The 20,808-nt window shown below is 36.5% G+C and overlaps 1 protein-coding gene across 2 annotated transcripts in view; it reads right to left on the minus strand.

Moving 5' to 3' along the window:
• DCN (decorin) overlaps positions 1-19,835 on the minus strand; it is a 39,160-nt gene extending 19,325 nt beyond the window's left edge. The window contains exons 1-3 of one of the 2 annotated variants that reach the window (XM_086398922.1): positions 19,660-19,835; positions 15,620-15,866; positions 3,186-3,298 (exon numbers count right to left, since the gene is read on the minus strand). In XM_086398922.1, the coding sequence (XP_086255048.1) occupies positions 3,186-3,298; positions 15,620-15,833 (327 nt within the window). In that variant the 5' untranslated portion in view covers positions 15,834-15,866; positions 19,660-19,835. Of the gene's footprint in view, positions 1-3,185; positions 3,299-15,619; positions 15,867-16,597; positions 16,695-19,659 lie in introns of those variants that run through there. The other variant, XM_086398921.1, reaches the window with a different exon arrangement.
• Positions 19,836-20,808: the final 973 nt, after the last annotated feature.

Consider the following 20,808-nt stretch of genomic DNA (forward strand, 5'->3'; position numbering starts at 1 on the left):
AATGAATAAACGAATATAAGATGTTAGAAACAGTGCTTAGTATGTGTGTGAAAGTCGCTCAATTGTGTCTGACTCTTTGCGGACCCCATGGACTATACGGTCCATAGAGTTCTCCAGGCCAGAATACTGGAGTGGGTAGCCACGGGATCCCCTTCTCCAGGGGATCTTCCCAACCCAGGGATTGAACTCAGGACTCCCGCATTGCGGGTGGATTCTTTACCAGCTTAGCCACCAGAGAAGCCCCATAGTAATGACTAAACAAGTGCTTTGCTTTTTGCAAATTAAAGCACTATAGAGTTTAAAGACTCTTTCAATCAATTAAAAAAAAACACATATTAAATCCAAAAAAATAACAAATGTTTGCTATTATTCAATCCTTGATGATGTTTGTTCATTTTAAATTAAAACAAAAGTTTTTTACTAGATTTATTTCCCAGGTGACCCAATGGTAAAGAATCCACCTGCCAGCACAGAAGACACAGGAGACATGGGTTCAATCACTGGGTTGGGAAGATTCCCTGAAGGAGGAAATGGCAACCCATTCTATTATTCTTGCCTGGAGAATCCCATGGACAGAGGAGCCTGGTGGGCTTCAGCCCATGGGATTGCAAAGAGTCAGACACAACTGAGCAAGAATGCAACTAAACTTTAATTCAAAGGAAATACATAGAATGTTGGATTATAATGTTTAACTTTCCATTATTTTATAGAATAATTATTTATTTTTATGCTATTTATAAGAATACAACTACTCTCAAGCAGTACGTACCGCTCAAAGGGAGGCGCAGTGTAAACTGAAAAAATTCAAAATCGGACACGACTGAGCAACTGAACTGACTGAGGGAAAAAAGCAACGTTTTTCTCTTAAATCCTTTCCATTTTAATCCTTGGTAAATTTTTATTTCTCTCCCTTCTCATTCAAGGGTGGCTTTCTTTGCTAAAATTACGATGTTTATTTGCATAATAACAAGGATAGAAATGATCATGAATGAAAGAGTAAGAGAAAAATAGCTTTTTAACATCCTCTAAATGTTTAGAAGCTCTAATAAACTCTCTCTCTTCTTCCAGTATATACTTTAAATTAGAAAGAAAGGGATTGCCAAGATGATAAGTTGCCTAAAAACATACTTAGGAGGGGATCAGGCAAAGAAAGGACACATTATTACAAACATCAGATTTAGTGAGAAAGTCACAGAAGCTAGGTATCTCTTGTTTAAGGTATGAGGAGTTTAAACAAACTTTTGAGATAATATTTAAACAAACAGGAAGTTGAAATCAAGAGGCTTTTCCTTTCTTACAAAGTAGCTTGAGGGTAATTTATGCAAATAAAATGAAGCATTTTATAGTTTTGTTTATTGAAGCTAATATATTCATTTTTTTTATTATTGCCTCTTTTAACTTATTCAATAGTTAGTTTAAATAATCACTAACAAACTTTGTTGGCATCTCCATCAGCTCACTCCCAGTGAAATCATAACATGAAAAACGGAGGAAGGTGAGTAGGGTCCCATGTCCTCTGTCCTGGCAGTGGAGAAGGATCCCACTGATCCAGGGTTCATCTCCAGCTCAGGCCTTAGCTTCCACTATTTTGGAGCCTGTATCTTTCACTTTAGCCATCTTCTATTCTTGTTTCTCGCTCATTTTCTTCTGCCTTTCCTTCCTCTTGCACAGAAAACTCTCTTCTCCTTTCAAAATTCTGCTAATCCTCTATGACCCTTTTGTCTCTTATTATCTCAAAAGACTATCTGGGTAACCTGATGTAGGAATATGTCTCTTTTTTTCTCATCATTAGTGCCCATAATATTCACTACTTATATCATAATGTGCTTACATTACTTCAGTAATTTGATGATGTCATTTTGTTATGTGCTATTATTTTTATTAACTGTTTCATGAGCAATCTTAAAATGTCAAGGAAAAATTCTTTGCTTCCTTTTTAAAATCTGGTAAATTTTCTCAGAGAAGGCAATGGCAACCCACTCCAGTACTCTTGCATGGAAAATCCCATGGATGGAGGAGCCTAGTAGGCTGCAGTCCATAGGGTCGCTAGGAGTTGGACACAACTGAGTGACTTCACTTTCCCTTTTCACTTTCCTGCATTGGAGAAGGAAATGGCAACCCACTCCAGTGTTCTTGCCTGGAGAATCCCAGGGACAGGGGAGCCTGGTGGGCTGCAGTCTATGGGGTCGCACAGAGTTGGACATGACTGAAGCGACTTAGCAGCAGCAAATTTTCTCCTACTGGGTAAATGTTTATTGCTTTTCTTATCTTGGCTGTCTGAAGGTTGATAAGTAGATACTGTCTTGATTATAATATCCCTTTTCTGCTGGAATCCTGACTGGTAGACTGTGTTACCTTATAATAGATTAGAGGGAAGTGAAAAATCAGAATATACAGACAGATACAGATAAGGATTCAGCATGTGCATGCTCAATCGCTCAGTTGTGTTCCACTCTTCCTGACCCCATGGACAGAGTCAGCCCGCCAGGCTTCTTCGTCCATGGGATTCTCCAGGCAAGAATACTGGAGTGGGTTGCCATGCCCTCCTCCAGAGGATTTTCCCAACCTAGGGATCAAACCCATGTCTCTTGAGCCTCCTAAAGAAAACAGAGCAATGAAATAAACTAAGATCAGTCCATTTTGTTCCACTGTTGAAATACGTTCTGGAAAGATATTGGAAAGAGAAAGATTGTTATCGATGAAATGTGAGAAGATTAAGATATAATGTGTCTTTTAGACAGCGGATACTAAAGCTATATAGGAGTTGTTGCTGGTGGTTAGTAGCTCAGTCATGTTTGACTCTTTTGTGACCCGATGAAATGTAGCTCGCCAGGCTCCTCTGTCCATGGGATTTCCCAGGCAAGAATACTGGAGTGGGTTGTCATTTCCTTCTCCAGGGGATCTTCCTGGCCCAGGGATCAAACCCAAGTCTCCTGCATTGGCAGGCAGATTCTTTACCATCTGAGCCACCTGGGAAGCCTATATAGGGGTATATGTGAGAAAATTGGCTCTGATTTTTAGGGGTTAATATCCTGCTTTACTCCATCACTCCCTAAAAAGAGAATTTAATAAACACTTATGTGCTTGTGTATTACCATAGAGCACTCTTGACTTTACCTACATTTTGTTTTCAAAAATACTTTGAGTCAGATCTTGTTATAGCTCAAGAAAATAGCAATTCTTACATGAAGGTTCTTCAGGTTCTTAAAGTCTCCATCTTTGATCTCAGTTATTTTGTTGTTTTGCAGGTCCAGCAGCGCAGTATCAGGAGGAAGGTCTTTTGGCACTTTTTCCAGACCTAGAAGGAGAGAAAAAGCAACACGCAGTCATTAAAAAGGGACACATGACCACAGAGTCACAAAGAATGTGTTTACAAAGACATTAGTATTTCAGTGATAGTTTTCCACTATCATATTTGTCTTCTTCTAGGAATTATATTCTAAAGGAGATCAGTCCTGGGTGTTGGAAGGAATGATGCTAAAGCTGAAACTCCAGTATTTTGGCCACCTCATGTGAAGAGTTGACTCATTGGAAAAGACTCTGATGCTGGGAGGGATTGTGGGCAGGAGGAGGAGGGGACGACAGAGGATGAGATGGCTGGATGGCATCACCGACTCAATGGACCTGAGTCTGAGTGAACTCTGGGAGTTGGTGAGGGACAGGGAGGCCTGGCGTGCTGCGATTCATGGGGTCGCGAAGAGTCGGACACGACTGAGCGACTGAGCTGAACCGAACTGAGGAATTATACCAACTGTTGTTTAAAATATCTGCTTGTCAGTTTGACAGAATCTTCAAAAGTAACTAATACTTTTTTTTCCTATGGTTGTCATTAAGAACTAGACAGATCCCATCTCCTGACCCTAAACAGGATCCTACAGTAAACTGCTTGAGGAAATTGGGTCTTTGAAGATTACAGGTGGCAAACTTTGAAGTGAACTCCACTGAAGATCTAAGAGGCCCAACTAAAACAACGTGGCAGGCATCACAGCTGTGGATTGAGCAGAACTTTTTGAAAGGGCTACCTTGAAGATGACAACCCTGGAGGAGCTATGGTGATTGGCAGTGGAAAGAATCAGGACGTGTGAAAAATCCTTAAAAATTTATTGACTTAAATAACTTTGCCTATGTTAATGAATAAAAAGAAACCTTTTGTGCAGAAAGTCAGCATAAAAAAAAAAAAAAATAAAATAAAATAAAATATCTGCTTTACCTTTTCTAACAAAGTCAAAGGGTTTATTTAAAAAAAATCATAAACAGAGCAAACTATTTACCCATGTAATGATTCTTTTGCATAAAATAAAAATAAGATTTTTGCCAGGTATGGTTCAAATGTCTCAGTACACAGTGTGTTTCACCTCATTGTTCTTATTTTAGAGTCATTTCTTTGATAAGTGTTAAGTGGGAGTGATTTGTAAATCTATACCTTTCTATATAAACATGCTTTCAGTAGACAACTTTAACCACATCATCAAATATTCTTTTGATAAACTTAGCACTATCACAGATCTACACATAAAATTTAAATTATGTGAATATGTAACCATGCTGTTGTGTCAACAACTTGAAAATTTATTCAAACTCTTGGGAGAATGGTTCTTTCAGTTTTAAATCACAAAACAGTATCAATTTTATGACTATTAATCAGAATAAAATGAATAAAATTTGTGATTCTAACTTCTCTAAAGTGTATTATACAAAGCATTACCTTCAGACTTAAATTTGGATCTAAATAACTGAGGTTTTAGTTTATAAATGTAAATACATTGAAAAACTAAATGTTCTATGGCATTAAAGAAACATTTTCATAGTCATTCCACTAGATGTATAAGGATAAATTGCTTTTATTCAAAAGGTATGGCATTTAAAATAAATTATCATGCTGAATGTTAATGGAGATAATATTAAACTATGAGGCCTTTTGCCTTGCTTTGTTCCATGGGCTTTGTCCCATATTAATATAAGATGATACTTTATTAACTCAAATTCATATGATCATTTTCATATTAATATTTTAAGATTGTATAACAAATCAGAAATGCTTTTTAACCTCTTCTGAAAGTTTATATCTGAAACTTGAAGTGCTGAAGATCATTCTTTCATTCATTCAATAAAGGCTTATTGAATATTTTTAGACATCATTAATTTATTAGGCAGGCCCTGCCTGAGGATATAGCAGGCACAAGATAGAAATTGCCCAAATTCTCATGGAAAAAAGAATTCAATCTACAGTTTTCAATTAAAAGGAAAATTACAACAGAGTATTTAATAACTAGGTTGGAAAGATATCTTTTTGATTTTTATTATATATAAGCATATGAAGGTAGATTATCAAGGTTACCATATTTCTATCTTCATATGTCCTTGGAAATTACAGAAAATGTATCTGAAATCACCAACTTCTAATTTCTTTCCAAAGAATTTTTCACATTATCACTGATCTGATGATAGTGGGAAAAAGTCTATAGTTTCCAATTCAGTGGTCAGCTATGGTTATAAATTTGAATATCAAAATGCAGGTGATTCTGCACATGCATAAATATATTCTAAGAACTAACTACAGAAATAGTTCACAGAGGAATAACAGAAATGAAGTGTTTTCAGTGACAAACAGCAAGCCACAGAACAGCTACCTTGTAGGAGGATATTTAACTGTACTATATACTCATGATCATTGCCATTTTCAGAAATGTCAGTTTGCTAATTTCATGCAATTAAAGAGTGTCAGACTTCTGCCAAATCTTTGATAATTAGTGTTCTTTAATGAAGAAAAGACAAAGACACGTTTCCTTTCATTTGGAAAAAAGTTACTGCCTACATTTTATTATTACTTCATGCGCTTCTTTGTCCAAGTCTTAATTCCCGCTTTTGCTTACTTTTATACATTGTTGAATGTGAATTCTAGTGTTCAGTGTCAAAGTTGCCTTAACGGTTGTTCAGTGCCAAAGTGCAGGTTCATTTCAGATGTGGACAAAAAATGATATATCTGGATGGCTGATCATTTTGATTATGTTGTCATTCTAGAATATTATAATAACAAGAACTACGTGGGGTGAATTATATACATTGTTCCCCTGATGATTTACCACAGAAAAAAAATCAGGTTTGTGGCTTTTGCAGCTTAGTTGTTAGAGAGTCATCTTAATGATTAAAATCATAACCCTACAATCTCTGAATTGCTAGAAAATTCATATTCATTTGAGAGACTTAACATATTTGTGTTCTATTATTAAAACTTTATATTTACATAGCTTTACAATTTATAAAAAATGAAAATATGTTACCTCATTAATCTCACAGCAACCAAATGAAATAGATAAGGCACTATGAAAATTTCGTTTTTTCGGATGATTTTTAGAAAAAGTTAGGTGACATGAACGAGCTCATGTAACTGGGGTGACAAAATGCAGATGAAAAAACTATTTCTTGGTTTCCAACAGGATATTGTTTTTTTCCTGTCATCCCTATTCGTATCCCTAACAAGAACTGTTCTGACATCAGACTCAATAACATACTGAAAAGGGCTAGACAGGCATCAGAGTGCTAAGTGAGCTTACTCAGAAATTACAGGAAGAATAGGAAGGGGAAATAATCCTAGATACGTATTCTTAGAATGTCACAAAGGGAAGGACCATTAAATATCAGCTAGTCTTTGATTCCTAAATGCTGATCAGGTAGACTCTATGATGATGTTCTTATTAGTCTGTGTCAAAATCAGAAACCTATAGGGAAATTTGGTTAGTTTTAATATAAATTATCAGGTACACATATATATGTGCACACACACCTTTGTGAGGATAGCTCCTGCCTCCATTTAAAATAGACCTTCTTTTTAAAAAGCAATTATTTGGCTGCTCCAGGTCTTAGTTGGAAACTCGGGATCCTACATATTCTTATTCAATACACACTTGTCCAACCCCATTGAAAGATGGAGTCAAATTCTTCTCCCTTCAAATTTGGCATGGCCTTATGATGTCTCTCAGAACCAAGGGGCTGTGGCGAAGGTGACATGGCATGACTTTTGGAACTAGGTCAGAAAAGGCTGTTTCTACCCAATTCTTCTGGCATGCTTGCTCTGGGGAAAGTGTGGGGTCATGTAAGTTGAGTCTGTCTACGATGAGACCACTGAGTTGGTGAGGCAACCTGAAGACACTCCAGATGACAGAAGAGCTGAGCTCCCAGGCAACAGCAGCACCAACTGTCAGTCACTAGAGTGAGCTGTCTTGAGCTGACCCAGACTGGGTCAGCCTCACCACGATTACGGCCTCAGCCAACATGCATGTGTGCTAACTCACATCTGACTCTGTGACCCTATGGACCATAGCCCGCCAGGCTCCTCTGTCCATGGGGTTCTCCAGGCAATAATACTGGAGTGGGTTGCCATGCCCTCCTCCAGGGGATCTTCCCGCCCCAGGGATGGAACCACACCTCTTATATCTCCAACACTGGCAGATGGGTTCTTTACCACTAGCGCCATCTGGGAAACCACGGCCACCTGACTGCAAATGCCTAAGAGCCCGCAAGGAAGAGCAGCCTTCTAAGACCTGCTCAAATTTTCTGTAGCTTAAATTATGAGCAAATACAATTATTTTTAAGTAACTAAGTTTTGAGGTAATATTTATTCAGAATAGTAACAGGAACAAAGTGGTTTCCTAAATCCAATTATTTTTCAATAAGCATTCTTTAATAGAATTCTAAATCTTCTGTTAAAATGCAATTGTTTTCAAGGCTAAACTGAATTATTTAGTTGCTCTTCCAAATTCAGTAAAGGAAACTTTATCTTCTTTAAAATTGGGTTATTAATTAAAATAAATAATTAATTTTAAAAAATTAATTAATTAATTAAAAATTAATTAATTAATTAAAAAATAAAATAATTAAAATAAATAAAATAAATAAAATAAAAAACTCTATTTAAGACATTACCAGGAACTCATTTCTGAAATAAATGCAAATAAGAATTGTATTTTTAAGAAGTGTATTTTTTTTTCTAGTTGTCTCGGTGATGAATGGTATTGTTGTGCTAGTAAATTTCAGCAATCTGGTAAACATCATGTTGGACAAAGGCCAGGATGTCCTAAAATACCATGCCTTTTTTGTTGTTCTCTGACCTGTGGCAGGGGTCCAAACTGCAAGATTTATTCTCGTTGACTTCCAACACTTTTTAAATATTTCTGTCTCCAGTGTAATAATCAAGACAATGGTGATACACTTAGTTTTGACACATGACCAGTATAATATAATGGAGTCCCAGATCCATCAAAAAACATTTCTGCTAAAGGCATGCACGTTTCCTTCTTCTCTTAAAAATGGTAATTTAACACTGATGGCAGTTGGATTCAGAAATACTAAAACTTCCCTTTAATTTAATTCTCTTTCCAAATAACTTAAGGAAAGTTTGAGCTTCCTGATTCTGAGTGTGTGTGTGTGTGTGTGTGTGTGTGTGTGTGTGTGTGTGTATGCTCAGCTGTGTCCAACTGTTTGGGACCCCGTGGACTGTATCCTGCCAGGCTTATCTGTCCATGAGATCTTTCTAGGCAAGAATACTGGAACAGGTTGCCATTTCCTTCTCCAGGGGATATTCCTGACCCAGGGATCAAACTCGCATCTCCTACATTGGCAGGCAGGCTCTACCCCTGAGCCACCTGGAAACCTACTCCTGGTTCTATGTGTGTGTCAGTCGTTCAGTCATGTTTTACTCTTTGCAACTCCTTGCACTGTAGCTTTCCAGGCTCCTCTGTCCAGGGAATTCTCCAGGCAAGAATACTGGAGTGGGTTGCCAGTCCCTTTCCCGGGGGATCTTCCTGACCCGGGGATTGAACCCAGGTCTCCCACATTGTGGGCAGATTCTTTACCCCTGAGCCACCAGGGAAGCCCACTCCTGGTTCAACAGTCATCCTCAAAAAGAATAAGAAAGGAAACACTACAGTTTCATGACTCCTAATTTCTAGGCAGTCATGTTCTATCCTGTTTCCAGCTTGATAGAGTCAAGAAAATAAAATTAAGCACTCATTCAAGCACTAAGGCATGTATATGTTAATTTATTCATATCAAGCATTTACTGATGTTTGAGAACCTACCAAGTATAACTTTTTGGAGTGGAGGGCCAAAAGATAAATTATCACCATGCTTTACTTCTGGTAGGGAAAGTAGATATTTATTTTTATATAACAATCTAATTACATTTTGTTTGGTTGGTTTTATTTTTTTATTTTTTGTGTCATGCTGTGTATGTAGCATGTGGGATCTTAGTTCCCAGACCAGGGATTGAACTCTTGCCCCTGCTTTGGAAGCACAGTCTTAACCACTGGACCACCAGGGAAGTCCCAGAAAGTAGATATTTAAATAGGTGATTAAAGGTAATGAATAATTATCATCTATTTAAATGTAATTAATTGATTATTGTAGTCATCAAGGCAAATAAAGATTACAGTGAAAACATGGAAGTAGACAAGATGAAATAATTGCCTGAAAACCATCTTCAGACTAAGTCAAGGGTTAATTGAATCTTGAGTGTTACAGTGTAGCTGCTACAGGGCTTCTTCCTTTTATTAAGACTGGATTGCAAACTGAGTTAATTCTCCTTTGTGCCTATTTTCAAAGAAATATATAATTTTCTCGCTACTCTTTTGAAGGAGAAAATTAAGATTAGAGAGTCTTCTGCATTTCCTCTTTCATCCAGGAAATTGATATTCTGGCTAACCTATTCCCATCCTGTCCTCTGGAGCCAGGAATGATCTTCCAGAGGAGAATGCATCACAGCTGCAGTCTAACCAAATGCCTTGATCCCACACAGCTGCCTCCTTCTCCCCTCTGGGACTAAGAAGGAAACCAGGGATATGTTAGTTGTCAGTCAGATCAAGGAGACAGATGCTTCCTTTGGCCTTCTCTGACTCCTCTCTTCCTTCTCTTTAACCCCTTGAGTCAGAGGCTTTGGTTATCTGGATCATACCTGAGTATTCCTCTTGCTCTACTCCTACCCCAAACTACTTTAGGCAACCAATGGGCATGCTCCGTGCACAGCCTCCTGCGTGTACCACATCTTAGAGATACTCTTTCGATGCATTTGAAACTCTGAATGAGGGTCATCCCTCACCCCTGCTGATGTGAAGCTAGATATAAATTATGAAAGCAACTAAGCCTCCAGCATTCTCTCTGACCCTTGACAAAGAGGACTAATTTATTCTTCCAAGATGATTTCACAGAAGAACTCTAATGGTTCATTTACCTCATACATAAGGTTTGCTTCTAAAAAACAGTTTCCCCTTAGATGTTGTGGATCTAAGTACCAAGTGGTGACCACTAACAAAATTTTCCTAATTGAAGCAAAATGATTTTAAAAAGAAGTAAACTATGCAATTTAAAGGGCTGTACATTTTCCTGAGATTTTAGACAAGTAAAATATTATTTGCATCATGAGGTACATTTTAAGAACATTAGTTATTCATAATGCTTTTGCCTGGAAAAATAAAATGCTCCACCTTCTGGCCTCTTCTTTAGAGGGCTAACTATATAGGTTGTGAATCATTTATGATTATAAAATAGCCAAACACTTTATTGTTCTCTAAATTGGTTCGGTTCTCAACCAAACCAATTTAGTTCAAAGGAATAGTCTTTGGAGAATACTATTTTGATAATTATATTAATTTGATAATTATACAATTTTCTAATTTTTGCCTATTTATATTTGGTTGTGATATGGCTTTCTTTGGGGAAGGAGGGGAGAAAAGGTGCTATTTTGTATCCAGCTTGGCAAGCCATATACTTAGTGTTTTTTAATTTCATATAAAAATAAAAACCATACAGCCATGAAATTAAAAGATGCTTACTCCTTGGAAGGAAAGTTATGACCAACCTAGATAGCATACTCAAAGGCAGAGACATTACTTTGCCAACAAAGGTCCATCTAGTCAAGGCTATAGTTTTTCCAGTAGTCATGTATGGATGTGAGAGTTGGACTGTGAAGAAAGCTGAGCACTGAACAATTGATGCTTTTGAACTGTGGTGTTGGAGAAGACTCTTGAGAGTCCCTTGGACTGCAAGGAGGTCCAACCAATCCATTCTAAAGGAGATCAGCCCTGGGTGTTCTTTGGAAGGAATGATGCTGAAGCTGAAACTCCAGTACTTTGGTCACCTCATGCGAAGAGTTGACTCATTGGAAAAGACTCTGATGCTGGGAGGGATTGGAGGCAGGAGGAGAAGAGGACGACAGAGGATGGGATGGCTGGATGGCATCACCGACTCGATGGATGTGAGTTTGAGTGAACTCCAGGAGTTGGTGATGGACAGGGAGGCCTGGCGTGCTGCAGTTCATGGGGTCGCAAAGAGTCGGACACCACTGAGAGACTGAACTGAACTGATGAGAAATAGCCTCATGTTATGAGCTTACTTAAGTAGTAAACTGGACATAACATTTACTATGAAAAATATTTTGTATAAATATTTTCTATTCTTACCTAATGAAGTAAGAGATATTCCCATTTATCCAGTGAGGAGACAGGCTTTGAAAGTTTCAAAGTTATAGGTCTCAGTCTTCATGTTAGTCACTCAATTGTGTCCAACTCTTTGCAACCTGCCATGGACTGTAGCTCGCCAGGCTCCTCTGTCCATGGGATTCTCCAGGCAAGAATACTGGAGTGCGTTGCCATTTCCTTCTCCAGGGGATCTTCCCAACCCAGGCATCAAAGCCAGGTCTCCTATATTGCAGGCAGATTCACTGCTGTCTGAACCACCATAAACGGTAAAGCTGAACTCGAGTCCAGAGATATCCTTTGATATCCTTTTATATCATTGGATATCATTGATAACCTTCAATGTCAATGGAGAATTCATAACTTTCTTAGGCTAAAATATATGTCGAACTTCATAACCCAAGATCTTCCCATGATCAAGTGTTTTTAAGGGTATTTCAAGTCTTTTGAAAGTTGTTTATAATAAAAATTTTAATAAACATTGCTTTAATTTGGAAGAATAGTCAAAAAGCAATATTTATGCTTATGTCACCAGTTAGGGCTGATCTGTCTTTAATAAACGAGATCAAAGTACCAAATAATGCTTCTTGGTGACACTTGATCCAAAGATGAATGGCTGGGCCAAAGAGTACATAAGTAAGGGAACCGTCTTCCCTTAAGGTACTAGGTACGTAAAATAAAGCATCTTTTCAAAAGATCTGACAAGAATGAGTTACATTGTGGGTTTCTTATTTTAAGGAAATCCATAGGCTTCTGAATTTGCTAACCCTACATTTATTTTTATATTGATATTTTTATAAATGCTATAATTATGAGTATATTTTTATGCCTTAAGAGGCTAGATAATGAAAAGAATATATGTCTCATAAAATTACAGTTCAAATTACAAATTAAATACAAGTTCAGCCACATAATTTGGTCAATATCAATGGAGAATTCATAACTTTCTTAGGCTAAAATATATGTTTACTTTTTCAATCCCCCATGCTCTAGAAAAACATATGATAATACTATTCAGATAAGTTGGAACTAGGAACTAAAATAGTCAATGGGTCTTCTTGAACACTTCAAGCTTCCCATGGGCTGATTATTCATTTTTCATTTCACAGTTTTTACATCTCAGCTTTGAAAGAACTGTTTAATGATATGTTGTTTAACTTTGTCAGAAATACTTCTTACTGCAAAATAATCAGACATTTTAAAAAGAAACGTTTGCTTACATTAAACACTGTTTGGATAATAAGATGACAAAGCACTATTATCCTTCAACACTGAAGCTCCTCCCTGTTCATTAAAAGCTCTGGTAAAAATAATCCTTAAGAAAACATTAATTGTTTATATGATAAGCATTCACATTTCTTATCCCAAAGTGCACTGTCTTTTTTCTTTGCTTACCAACTGAAGAACAACAAATGATAATAATTCAAGCTTCATGTTCAGCTCACTAGAGAATTTAAAAAATAAACTGCATTGCCTTTATTTTAGGTTTCCCAGGTGGCGCTAGTGGTAAAGAACCCACCTGACAATGCCAGACCCCTGGGTCAGGAAGATCCCCTGGAGGAGGGCATGGCAACCCACCCCAGTATTCTTGCCTGGAGAATCCCATGGACAGAGGAGCCTGGCAGGCTACAGTTCATAGGGTTTCAAAGAGTTGAACACTACTGAAGTGACTTAGCATGCATGCTTTTACTATGAATGAAATTGTCCACTTCTTTGCTTTTTCCTATGCTTCTTTCATTTTTCCTCCATCACACAGGATCATCACACAGGAAAAACCTGTTGAACCTCTACTATGGGCCAGGTACTTCACACAGATAGTAAGATCTTTAGGACTGTGATTTCTTTGCAGATAAAAATGTTAAGACTCTGAACAGCTTACCATGATCATAAAGGGAGCAGAGGCTATGTTGTCGTTGAAAATGTGAATGCAGTGTTTTCTTTAAAGGCAAGTGGATTGCTTTTCTTTTTTAAAAATGTATTTTCTGTTATAGAAATACCTGACCAATTTTTGAATATGTGTTTAACTACTCATCTGTGAAATTAAAAAAAATAATAAAAGTAACTTGTATGAGACCATTCACTGCTCACTGGAACTCAGGGCTCCTCTTCAAACATGGCTCCCCAAAATGAATCATTATTTCAATCTCAGCTACTTCTGTAAATAAGATCATTAAGCCCAAAGGAATACTGTATTCTCTGAAATCTTAGAGAAGAAGATAACTTGGAAAACTTTCTCATTTGAAAACAACACAAAATAAACAAAACAATCTCAAGGACAACCAAGAAACTGTATCACGAAACAGCCACATCAATGACTTTATGTTTCCTAAGGTTACATTTTTCTGTTTAGTTTTGAACAATAGGCTTGGGAAATTTTCATGATAGACAATAATAAACTGTCCCAGTGCTTTCATCAGAGTCAAGATTTATGAGTTATTTATCAAGAAAGCAAAGTAAAACTATATGGAAAAAAATAAAACTTCAGCGAAGTGACTGGACCCATCCTCCTTAAAAATATCAACTCTATTGTTGACAATATATGTAGTGAGGGGTAATTATGGATCCTTTTAAACGTGTCCTCAGGCAAAGTGAGATTCCACTTTTGTCACACTTCTTAGGAACCCAGCCATTTTTGCAACATTTGAAAATTTTTACTACTGGTATAACCATCACATGTTTATTCTCTTCTTTAGATATCTTGTCTAAACCAGTTATGGAGATAATCTCTAGATGCTATAAAAGTTTCTGTAGTAATTTGGTAGTAATCTAATCCCCTTTGTCTTGAATATATAATTCAAAAAAGGAAAGTCATCACCAGTGGAATAACAGACCCACAAGAACTGGGACCATATTTGTCTTCCTCATTGCTTTTTCTGCAGGGCCCAGAACAGATCTGACCCATTATAAGATCTCAAAATATCTGCAGAATGAAAGAGTAATTAATTAATCTAATGGCATTATCCTGTAGCCTTTTAAAAAATCTCCCTTTACATTTTTCATTTGGGTTTAAATGGTGATACAGTACATGTTAGCATCGAAGAATCTAGTTCAAAGTGTTTGCATTTCAGCAGCTGTTACTATTTAACATGCTTCATGTTTTCCTGGGTTCCTGTATGTGTTTATTCCAGCTCTAGGACTTAGTGGAAAATTTTCCTGCAAAATACCCCTAGAAAGCATATTCTGAATAACTATAGGATTTCTCAAATAAGTACTCTACAAAGCTACGGGGTTTATTCTATAAGAAAATGCTCCATGGCAGAATCATCCTGTGAGGTTTTTTCCTTCTTTTTTTCTTTCCAGTAAGAAAATGAACCAAAAGAAGAGAGGAATGTGAATCAGCTGCCATGTAAGCTAAATTCATTTCCCTTCGGCTCATCTGCTAGGGCTCCAAGCTTTCTGGAGATTTATCTTCTGAGTATATGGCTCTTGGAATTCCCAGGCCAAATTTTTCTTGAAAGATAATAAATCAAAATGCATCTGCAGTGTTAAGCTAAAGATATAGGCTTCGTGATCATATCGAATATTTATACCACGACTTAGTTATAAAGATTTTCTTTGAAACTTTCTAAAGAATATAAACAGCTAGATTACAAAATTCCAAAGTCAGAGACAAAACTAAGACCCAGGGATTATGAGAGTATTTTGGTACTTGAAAGATAAATTTTTGTTCTAAAAGTTTACTGGTTTTGCTTTTGATAACACTGCATACTTTACAGTTTTGTTCAAACCCTGCTATCTGGGCTAAGCCAAGAGTAGAGAGATCACCCGGGTTTTCTTAATATCTAAGATTTCATGGGAGCAAATCACAGACTTAAAATAATCTATCACCTTGGAATCATAGAACACAAGATATTATTTGTTCAAAATTTTATTTTACATAAGGGGAGCTATGAACCTTAGAAAAAAATTTTTTTAGTGATGTGTCCAAGATTGCAGAGCGATGCTTCTCTGACTTAAAAAAAAGAATCAAGTCTCCTAACTTCAAACTTAACTTCTTTCACTTCTACTCTGCTTCCCTAACTCCTCATTAGGTGGCACTGTCTCTCACATTTGGAATTGCAGAAATTAAAACTGAAAATGCTGCGCTCCCAGGGAAGCCATTCCCATGAATAAAGCAGACAAGGTAGGTAGAGAGCCGGCATCCCACTCACCCAGATCAGAACACTGGACAACTCGCAGATGGCACTGACAGCGGAAGGGGCAGACTGGGCCCATAGGCTCTATTTCAGGAACTTCAGGAAAGTGCTCTTCCGGGCCTATCCCAGAAGCCTCATCTTCCAGCATAAAGTCAAATAAGCCTTTCTGTTGAAATGGTCCAGCCCAGGAAACTTGTGCAACCAAGAGAAAGATGATAGTTGCCTTCATGATTTCTCTTGTATATTTTCACAACCGAGGAACCTGGGAAATAGCGGAAGGTTTAGAAGAATAGCCTTGCCTAATGTATGTGTTATATAAGTGGAGTGCACATAGAAAAAAGCATTAAAAAGTAATATTTTATGTACTGTTAGGAGCAGAACATTAGAAATATATTTGGAAGGTAATAAGGTTCAGTAGAGATGAACTTGCACTGTTTACTTATGAAGAAAAATTTAAAAAGTATTTGAATCACTTCATTGAATTTGGGGTCTGAATTAAGACCACAGATTATATAGTCAACCTGTAAAACTGTTGAGATGATAAATCACATTGAAATTTTCAATGCTCACTCAACACAAGCCATGCCACAGTTAAACAAGTTTTGTCTGTACACATGAGAGTCTCCAGTTCCTGCTCAGAAATATCTCTAGAAGCCAATCTGATTTCTCCATCCCACTGTATTTATCCCAGTCCAGACCCTTCTCATCACTGAACAAGAGCTTTCAAATAGTCTCAGCCTCAAATATTTCTTCCACTCCAGGCCATGTTCCACTCTGCTGCCCAAGTCATCTTCTAAAAATTCAATTTCATTGTATTAATTTTCTACTGCAAATCCTTTGCTGACTTCTCACAGCTTGCCAATAAAGTCTCCATCCCCTTTGTTGCAAATAAGACCATGCACGACTTAACACCATTTCTCTCCATTTTCTCTCTACTCCCAGTCCCCACCTCAACCCTGACACTCAAAGCTAATCACCATTTAAAATACCTACCTTGTGAGAGTGTTGTAAAGGCTAAATAAGATAATGGGTTTCCCTTGTGTATTCCCGGGCATCCGGGCAGGATGCTGCGTTCTCCTTCTTCTGTGCTCCCAAGGCACGTTGCTTACCTCTTTTAAAGAACTTATCACATTATATTGTAATTTGTTTTGCGTGCTTGGCCTGCCCCCCCACTCGAAGATGTACTCCTTCAGGGCGTGTCTGATTATCCTTTGTTCTGTACCGGGGCCTTGCACAATATTTTGCCCATAAATGACTCAGTTGACCGTCAATTTATTAATAATACAAGTTATTCAATTTGTTCTAAGCAACCAAATTCGATTTTTTAAAATATGGTTATCTTTGTTTAAATAGTGAATTTCTAGCGTAAGAAAGATATCAAATTGAAAACCTGAGCTTGATATAAGCATGATTCAGTTTTTAACATAAATCTTTTGGGTGGTTTCTCAAATGAATCCTTTTTAAGGACTGTGTAAACCAGTAAACACATATGGAAAATCCTATCTGGTTTTATTTTATTTTATATGACATATGTTATCTAATTTTACCAATAGGATTATTTTGTAAACAAATTGACAAAAATATGATTTCAGCGCATCTATACCATTTTTATTCATTCATTTAACAAGCCCTTCGAGATATATATACATCTCTGTTATTGAGTTGGTTGTTTAGATGGCTGAAGTGAACTAAATGAATCTGAATAACAAAATCTTAATAAATCTGAATAATGAAAAGTAGTTGATCATGGATAGAACAGTCTATTTTGAGTTGTTATATTTTCAAACTCCATTAAAACTGCTCAATATTCCCCAAACACATTGTAGATATGATCTTTAGTCTCATCATCTTTAATTATGTTATTTCCAGTCACTATCCAAATGATAGCAATACAGAAAAGATAAAGTTTTCATATGTGCTAACTTTAATATATATTCTGGAAATGTTTGCCTAGATCCACTAGAGGGGAAACAAATGTTTTAAAATTTCTTACACTTTTATTCTTAGTTGATTACTGAAGCACGTCAAAGGCAGCACGTTTGCAATACAGGCTAGTGACTTTAACATAATACCACGAAGATTATTATTCACACTGCCCCTTTAAATTCAGGATCAGATTCCCTCTGGAAACCCATTCCCACTCAGTTACTGCATTGCCTTTTAAAGGAGACCCTATTGTTTTGGCAGGGTTCCCTTGGACTGGATCTCAGGGAGTGGTTTTCTGTCTGTTTCGCATTAAAATGCAATGTTTACGGTTTACCACAAGTTTGCTAGCCTTGCATATTTCATGTCTTGCAAGTTTTGAGAAAAATGAAGCAAACTAATTGCAGATTTAATAAATAGCAATGAGAAATTAATGCAGATGTCTGTTTCTGATCTTTTCTCCAGAAAAAAAAAAAAGAAAGCCTGGTTCACGAATCCAAAAAACAGAATATTAAACATTAGCTCAGGGGAATATTATCATTTACATTTGTTTACTCTTGTTAAAATGGTGCAAATTCTCTACACAATATTCTTTTGGGTTGAATCTGAACTCAAACAGACAGTTTTTAGCTTCCATTACTTATCATTTTCTTGGGTGTGTGGCGGGGGCGGGGGGTGGGGGGGGGGGGCGGGCATTTTAACCCTGAATGTCCTGGGGAAAAATAATATGGCCAGGTATTTTCCACAAATTCCTCCATGAAATAACTTCTTTTAGATTAGTATCATAATACTTAAAACACAGCATCTTAAAATAATTAATCCAGGCTACTGACAGTGATAGTCTCTTTATCATTTCCTTCCTCTCTTAATAAATCAGGAAAACAAACAAACCTATAGCAGTAGCCCAAGTAGACATCAAGGAGACTGTTACTGAGATGATGTACTATTAACATTTTATTTCAACCGTTTTAAGTATTCTCAAAATGTATGCCTATTTCCTAAATACTAATTGCTAAGAATGTCACTACTTCAGTAAAGTTCATTGCCATAATTTAATGTGTTCTATCAAAAATAATAATTTTAGGTTTCGTAAACGACATCCCATTAAATTATACCATTCAGATCAGCATTTGTGTGATGTCATTTATGCCTTTGACGTGAATTTCCAAGTCAAAATTTAAACCTCAGGAGATAAGTGAAGCTCTAAATACAGAGCAAATTAAACCCCCCAGCACTGGGTGAATTAAAAGCCTCAATAATAATAGAAATAAGCTAAAAGTAAACAGTAAAACAGTATCCATCTATCAATAAGGGGTACTATAGGAGGCATCTGATTCTTTTTCTGGTCAAAATAGCAATTCGAAGAAAAAGCCGCAGGTATTTATATCACTGGGAGCCCACTTAATCAGTGGTCATCATGTTACCCTGTTTTGAAATTAGAAAGGAAAATAACCCACGCTTTCATTCTATAGTGAATGTATCTTATGATAAAATTTCATTTGCAGAAAAAATTCTGGCAGAGTCTCTTCTTTACATTTTAGTAACTATGTAGCTAACTGTGAGATTAGCTTAGTTAGGTCCTTAATAATCAGCATAAATAGAGTCAGTGTTGGTTTTCACCTCTCTGGTGACAGTTTCTATTATTTTCTAAGTTGTAGAAATATACACTAGACTTCTATAACTAATCACCAAAGTTCACTTCTCTGAAGTGTAAAGGTTCTTAAAATATACAAGAATTCAGGAGGAGAATAAATTCTTAAATATACAATCCAACTATGAATAGCATGCCAGTCTAGAATACTTTTCTATAAACATTTCCTAAACATTTAATAGTAAAAACACAAAATATATCAATAAAGAGAATCACCGTGTTAGGTTATAGTTTCTCTAAGAAACATCTTTGCAAAGAACAGAGAGAAAGAACTAAAACAATGCATTACAACCATTTTACCAAATACTTCGTTTCTGTTTTCAAGCAATACTTGTTTAAAACACTGCATAAACATTACTAAAAGTTCAGTACACATTTTTTTTTTTCTCTTTTTCTCTTACCAAATAACTCCTTTTTTCTTAACTTGATCAAAGTTTTATTAGTCTGTAGCAGAGTTCAGGACAATTATTGAAAACCATACCTTTTAATCCGGGGATTTGCCACTGGAGCCCTCAAAGCTGAGATGTAATTACACTAAATATTCAGCCCAAGCAAAAGAGTTTGCAGGTGTGGAAAGGAGGAGGGGGAAGGTGCTGCTCTGTGACTGTCACTAGGCTGAAAACCTCCTGCTTCTACTCCATAGCACAGTTAAAAAATAAGGTTTCCCTCAATGAACACAATCCGGCTGACACCCACATTAGATCATATGGTAATGATATGTCTCTTGTATTGTAGCCAGAAACTTTATCGGCCTTTTTTTCTCCCCATTTAAATGCTTTATGCCTTTTGCATCTGCTTAAAATTCTAAACTGCTTCTGTAATGTAGTAGTGGAGCAACTTGACTTGGAATTTGTTTCATTGTGTCCACTCATTTCCCTGAAATTGTAACTAAAGGGTTTATTTCCCCACCCCCAACCCTACTCCTTTATCCACTCTTTCTAGTCTTCTTTATGAGTCACATTTATCATACTTCCGAAATGACAGTTTGTTTGTTTTGTTTTGTTTTTGCTTTCAGGATGTGTAAGTCTGGCAAATGGAATGAAATTATTTTAAGTGTGGGCTATGAAAATAAATGAGTACTCATTCGGATTCTTACTTGCCTTGGGCTATTTGTGCACATTCAAAAATTCAAGTACTATGCTATGGAGGTTTTCTATATATCTTGAACATATTTCTAAAGTTCCCTGGAAGTAAGCCATGACTTTATATGAAAAGCACACCATTTATTACTTTCCTTACTTATAATTTAAAACCTTTCTTGTTGTCTACCAGTTATGTGTGTGTTTTTTTTTAAATAAAGCACATAGATACTAAAAGATGATCACAATTTAATTTAGCTTGTATATGAAAAATTATATTTTCGTAGGCTATATTTTTATGTAATCCAGAACTTTGAAAAGGCAATAAAGTCTATGGCTCTTTCCAAACTCAGTAAATAGAAAAAAGAAAGTGCAAATACAAGGAAAGATATTTATTCAGCCTGTGAAAGCTTTTTTGAGTTTTTGTAATTCCCTTGCTGGATGCTGTCAGTTCTCTGTGTGATTCTATGTTTTGACTTGTATCTTTATGCCCTGGCCCCTAGGCTGTTACCAGGTGGAAACTTGAAATCAACATCTGTGAAACATGAGAG

The sequence above is a fragment of the Bos grunniens genome, chromosome 5 (genome assembly GCF_055505025.1).
Source record: "Bos grunniens cultivar Pamir isolate PY7600 chromosome 5, Bosgru_T2T1.0, whole genome shotgun sequence".
Classification (NCBI taxonomy): Eukaryota; Metazoa; Chordata; class Mammalia; order Artiodactyla; family Bovidae; genus Bos; species Bos grunniens.